The following is a 6,203-nucleotide window of genomic DNA, read 5'->3' as shown; positions in this document are numbered from 1 at the left end:
TGTCATGTGTGTGACAGATCAGTGCCACCTTGCTGGGCTGGGACAGATCAGTGTCACCACTGTTGTGTGTGACAGAGCCAGTGCCACCCTGTCCTGCCACAGGTCCCTGCCCTCACTGCTCACTCGGACAGCAGTGCCAGCATCCCGCTGTCTGTTCCTGAGATCCTGGAAATCTTTGTGCCCGGAGCAGGGACTGGGAGGAAAACTCCCCGTGGGGTGCAGAGGGCAGAGGAGGGGAGAGCTCTGTCAGGGATATCCTGAGTGGAAAAGGACCCAGACGCCCCAAAATCCCACCCTGGGCATCCCTGGGAACGGTGTCCAGCACTCCTGGAGCTCCGGCAGCCTCGGCCCGTGCCATTCCCTGGGAGCTGTCCCGGTGTTTATTCCAGAACCTTCCCTGCTCTCCAGCTCGCCCTTGCCCTGAGCCAGCTCCGTGCTTTTCTGCTGGAATCCCGAATTCCCGAGGGCAGGCGCTGCTCCATGCGCCGGCCGCTGGTGCCATCTACCCTCGCTCCCTGGAACAGCGGCGCTGCGGGCGGCGGCACTAATGAGGCTTAATTAATTAAACCGGGCAAAGGCCGTGACACGGGGACAAGGAGCGAGCCCGGGCTGTGTCTTCCAGGGAGTATCGGCTTGTTGGGGAGGGCTAGGGACACGTCCTGCTTTCCCCGGGCTCGGCAGAGCCGGCTCGGGGTGATGGATCCGGGCTCAGCAGAAGTTTCAGAGTAAAAAACTTCCACGTTTGTACAGGATTTTTAGATGGGGTTTTTTTCCCTTTTTTTTTCCCTGGAGAATGAATTTTGCAGTGGACAGTAAATGCCAGTTTTGCACCAGCTCAGAGCCGAGAGGAGTGATTGGTTTGGGGGCATCTCTGAGCTGTGACTCAGCGCCTGGGCAGGGAAATCAAGCGTCTTTTATGCAGAAATCACAATAAATTTCTGTGCTCATTTGCATTGAGGACCCTCAAATCTGACTGGAATGATTATTTCCCCCCTTCAACCCTCTCACTAATTCCCAGTGACTCACCCGGTGGATCCACACGTTCTCCCAGCTCCGAGGGGCAGAGCCAGGTCCCACCCGAGGGAAATCCAGAGGGAAATCTGGGTTTGGGAGCAGGGAGCGGCTGCAGGAGCAGAGCAAGCTCAGACCCCTCTTGCTCCCGACAGCGAATCCCAGCCTGGCCAGGGAAGGGATCTGGGAATTCCGCAGCAGGCACAAGATCAGCAGCAGGTGAAGAGGAGAGAGGAGAGGGAGGAAGATTTCAGCAAAGGCTGCCCAGCCCCGGAGGTGAGTGTGGGAGCAGCGGTGGGAGGCCGGAGGGAAAATCCAAACTGTCAGCAGAGACCTGGAAAGGACTGAGAGCTACCAGCACTTTTCCTGTGCTGACGACAGTGGGACTGGATTGCAGCTGGGGCTTCAGAGATGCTGTGGGAGCAGGGAAAACGGGAAAACATGCTCTGGATGCTGATGGAGCAAATGAAAAACCTCGGCAGGACCGGATAAACGGGGAAGCCATGGATGGGTTTTACCCCTCTGCAGGAGGAGCCGGGCAGGACGTGCTCAATGCAACCAGCTGGGCCGAACAGAGCCACTCCCCGCTGTCCCTGCGTGTGGTGACAGCCACCTGCCTGGCCCTCCTCATCCTCTCCACGCTGCTGGGGAACGCCCTGGTGTGCGTGGCTGTGCTTAGGTTCCCACAGCTGCGCTCCAAGGTCACCAACCTGTTCGTGCTCTCCTTGGCTGTGTCTGACCTGCTGCTGGCCGTGCTGGTGATGCCCTGGAGAGCGGCCACTGACGTGCTGGGCTCCTGGCCCTTTGGGGCTTTCTGTGACCTTTGGGTGGCTTTTGACATCATGTGCTGCACGGCCTCCATCCTCCACCTGTGCCTCATCAGCCTCGAGCGCTACTGGGCCATCGCCGACCCCTTCTGCCACCAGAGGAGGGTGACACAGCGTGCGGCCTTGGTCACCATTGGGGTGGCTTGGCTGCTGTCCCTGCTCATCTCCTTGGTCCCCGTGCAGCTGCGGTGGCACAAGGAGCCCCTGAGCCGGGAGCAGCTGGGATTGAACAGCTCTGTGGAGGAGGGGAGCTGTGATTCCAGCCTCAGCAGGACCTACGCCATCTCCTCATCCCTCATCAGCTTCTACATCCCTGCTGCCATCATGCTGGTCACCTACAGCCGCCTCTTCCTCATCGCCCGGCGCCAGCTCCGCGGGATCTCCTCCCTGGAGAGACCAGCTGGACACGCCTGGAGCTGCCCTCGGGAAACCTCCCCGAAAAACTCCCTCAAGAAGGAGACCAAGGTGCTCCAGACCCTCTCCATCATCATGGGTGTCTTCGTGTGCTGCTGGCTGCCATTCTTTGTGCTCAACTGCCTGGTGCCCTTGTGCGACACCGAGCCGGGCGGCCCGGGAGCGCTGCCGTGCGTCAGCAGGACCGTGCTCAGCACCTTCACCTGGCTGGGCTGGGCCAACTCTGCCCTCAACCCCATCATCTACGCCTTCAACGTGGAATTCCGCAGCGCTTTCGCCTCCCTGCTGGGCTGGGGCCGCCTCTGCCCCGGCAGTGCCATGGAAGCAGTGACCTTCAGCAAGGAGCTGGTGTCCTTCCTCTGTGACACCGCCGGCCACAGGGCTCTGGAGACCCCCAGCCACCCCCAGCTACTGCCCCATGCTGTGCCGCAGGTGGAAAACCACGAGGTGACCTTAGAGAGGGTTTCTCCGGGCTCCTCTCCCTGTCAGGAGCCCTTTCCTGAGTGCGGAAGCCCCATCTGGCCGGGGAGGACTGCCCCGCCCTTCCACTGAGCCTGGGGTGGGAAAGGAGTGGTGGGAAGGTCTCCAGCAGAGAGGGAAGCTGGGACATTCCTGTCACTGCCCGTTCTCTGAGGAGCTGAGGATAATGAGGAAGTTTCACCCTGATTGCATCACCGAGTGTGGAATAGCCAGAGTTGTTTTCCAGGTGTCTCCAGCCGTCTTTTTGTAACTGAATTTCGGTCCCAGCCTGGGTGGGCAGCAGGGATTTGTGTTGCTGCTTTCTCCAGTTCACCCATGGAGAAAAAACCTCCCTTTCTGCAAAAGATGGAAATGGAAGGGCTGGAATTCAGCTTTACCAGTGACTTCAGCTGAGAGAGCAGAGATGGTTCAGTTTCCTGAGCCCCTCCATGGTCAGGAAGTGAAAACCCTACGGCTGCAGGGAGAGGCGGCTTTGGCCACTGCCCTTGTCCTGTGGCCACTGGCCCGAGGCTGCTGGATGGGCACTGGCCAAATCCAACTGGACACTGGCCTGGGGCTGCTGGCAGAACTGGTCAATCATGCCTGGAGCTCTGTGGGGCTATGCTGGGCTGTGTGGCACCTCCAGCCATGGAAAGCCAGTGGACTGTATGGGAAGGAGGCTCTGGATTTGCCAGGATAACTCTCCTGGCCTCACCCCTGTCTGTTCCAGTCCCCAGGAGCTCAATGGATGTTCCAGGATAACTCCCCTGGGCTCTCCCTGTGCTCAGGAACTGCAGGTCTGGCCACCTTCCCTGGAGCCCTGGGGCTGTGTCTGGAGCTGTTCCAAGATGGATTTGGAGCCTCCTCGAGCTGGGATCACCTAGCTGAGGGCTCTGGGCAGGGGTCAAAGTCATATTTTAGCCCCTGGGTGTTTGGAACCTTTGGGAATGAGGGTGTTGGAGCCCTCCAGAGGGCATTGTCCAGGTTTCTGCTCCTCCAGCCCACCCTGCTTCCCCAGATCCTCCTGTTGTGAGGCCCTTCCTTCCCTTTTTGCTTTATTCTCCCACTAATTCCCTTCCTCCTCCATTTCATTACGGATCATTCTGTCCCCGGAACTGCCTGGTCTCAGCGATGAAGGCTCCTCAGAACCTCTGCTTGCTCGCCAATCGACTTCTGGAAGTTTCTATGTGACCGGAGGGGTCAGGAGCTGCTCCCAGTGCTCCGTTCCATCCCTGGCAGTGACCTTGGGAAGGAATTTTCATCCCTGCCCGATTAAACACGGCTCATCCCTGTGAATCCCTCAGGGGGATCCTCAGCTCTCCAGTAATGCAGGAAAGCCTCTCCCCCTCCTCAGTGAACAGGGAGAGTTCTAATTACAGGGGAAGCACTAATTACAGAGTGCCACTAATGATGAAACAGAGCCCAGTTCCAGCGGGATCAGCGTGGGAGCTCTCCCAGACTCCGGGATTTTTCCAGGGAAGCACTGACAGGACTCAACAGCACCCATGGCACCCCCCCTGTGGGACAGCCAGGAGGATTTGGGGTCAATCCAAAACAATCTTGGGGTTTTGAAGCCTAATTTACAGAAGGGAATAGTGGTCTGAGATGGGGACGATCGCCTGGAACCCCTCAAGTGACTGATTTAATCTGAATGCTGCCATAATGTTTATAATTAATGTTTATAATTAAACTCCGGGTGTTGTGGGGTGCTTGGAGCTCCTGCCTTGGCCGCAGGAGGGAACTGGAGTGCCCAACTTTTCCCAAAACTGTTTTGGAAGAGTTTCCTGGTACTTGTGGCAAAATTCTGGGGCTTTATCCAGTATGGTTTGGAAAGGGATTGGAGGAAAACAGCCAGCTCGGTGTGTCTGTGGTGCCCCTGAACAAAGAGGCTGAAGTGACCCTTTTTTGTGTCCTATTATTACCCGTATTTCATAATTGAATTGTTTAATTTAATGAATTAAACATTCATTAAATTAATTTCGTGATTGTTGCATTTTCCTGCAGCAACTCTTTCCAGTCCCCCGGGCCTGGCAGCAGAAGGGACAAGGTGGTGGCAGAGCCCAACCCTGGCAGGGGAAGAAATAAATCCCAGATATTCCTGTGGGCAGACTGGGAAATGGCTGCAAACTGTTCCTTCTTTTCCTGGCTGCAGAATGCGGCTCCTTTTCCTGTTTTTTCCTGCACAGGAATTCCTCCTTTTCCTCCTCCTCTTCTTCCTTCTCCCATCCCAAATTCCACACTCAGGTGAGTGAAATTATTCCATATGATGCCAGAGGAGGGATTGGGAAAGGATTTGTGCCTGACCCTGCTCTGTAATCTTAAAAAAAAAACCCAGGTCACTTCCCAGAGCTCTGGAGGTGCCAGGGGCGACCTGGGGACAGGTTTTGGGATTTTGGGGTGAGGAGCAGAGGGACCAGAGTAAGGAGATATTTGCAAAAGAGGGAAAGGAGGAAAAGCATCAAATCCACGTGGAATTCAGCAGCTAGAGGGGAAAAAAATTGAGGTTCCTCCTAACACAAACGATTCCATGATTTTAATGTGTTAGGCTGGGAGACTGTGGGAATTAACCCTGCACAGGTGATTTGTGCAGATGTGGAATTTCCCAGCTGGAATTGCAAGGGAACAGCCTGGGATAGGGAATGACTGCTGTCCTTAAAGCGATTTTTCAGCAAGAAAAAATCAGGAATTTTAGGAGGAATGGATTTAAACAGAGGAAAGGGGAAAATGAGCACAGGGGAGAGAGACGGGATGTGGCTGCGGGGGGTTGGTGCCTGGTTGCTTCCAGGCTGGAAAGCTGCTCCTCTCATCAGGGAAATTGTTTCCCTGGGGATGGTTTCCCGGGAAAGCCGAGGCCGGGATGGTTTCCCAGGGAAGCCGAGGCCGGGATGGTTTCCCAGGGAAGCCGAGGCCGGGATGGTTTTCCAGGGAAGCAGCTCCAGGCAGGGTGAAATCAGCCCCGGCTGCCTCGATCTCGGCGGCGATTCTGGAGCGGAACGGGGAGAGCGGCGCTGGAGCAGGACTGGGAGGGTCGGGAGAAAGCAGGGCCAGGAGCTCCGGCCGGCACCGGCGTGGGGATGGCTCGGATGGAGCTGGGACGGGGAACGAGAACCGGGAGCGAGCGGGAAGAACAGGGATCGAACAGAATGAACCGGGATCGAGCGGGACAGAACCGGGATCGAGCGGGACAGAACCGGGATCGAGCGGGAAGAACCGGGATCGAGCAGGACAGAACCGGGATCGAGCAGGACAGAACCGGGATCGAGCAGGACAGAACCGGGATCGAGCGGGACAGAACCGGGAGCGAGCGGGAAGAACAGGGATCGAGCAGGAAGAACCAGGATGGGGGAGAAAAGCCAGGACAGGGCGAGAGGAGCCCAGAGCGAGCGGGAGTGGGACGGAAAAGCTCCGGAACAGTAAGGGAAGAGCTGGAACGGGGCGGGACGATCCAGGACAGAGCGGGAGGAGCCGGGATCGAGGAGGAGGAGCCGGGAT

The 6,203-nt window shown here is 57.2% G+C and overlaps 1 protein-coding gene across 1 annotated transcript; it reads left to right on the top strand.

The window, feature by feature from the left end:
- The first annotated feature begins 6 nt into the window (after positions 1-6).
- On the top strand, positions 7-5,442 carry LOC107213803 (D(1) dopamine receptor-like). The gene has a single exon (XM_015648629.3). The coding sequence runs from the start codon at positions 1,515-1,517 to the stop codon at positions 2,802-2,804; it is 1,290 nt and encodes a 429-aa protein (XP_015504115.1). The 5' UTR covers positions 7-1,514; the 3' UTR covers positions 2,805-5,442.
- The last annotated feature ends 761 nt before the right edge of the window (positions 5,443-6,203 follow it).

The sequence above is a fragment of the Parus major genome, chromosome 22 (assembly GCF_001522545.3).
Source record: "Parus major isolate Abel chromosome 22, Parus_major1.1, whole genome shotgun sequence".
Taxonomy (NCBI): domain Eukaryota; kingdom Metazoa; phylum Chordata; class Aves; order Passeriformes; family Paridae; genus Parus; species Parus major.
This window is presented reverse-complemented; position numbering and strand designations above follow the sequence as displayed.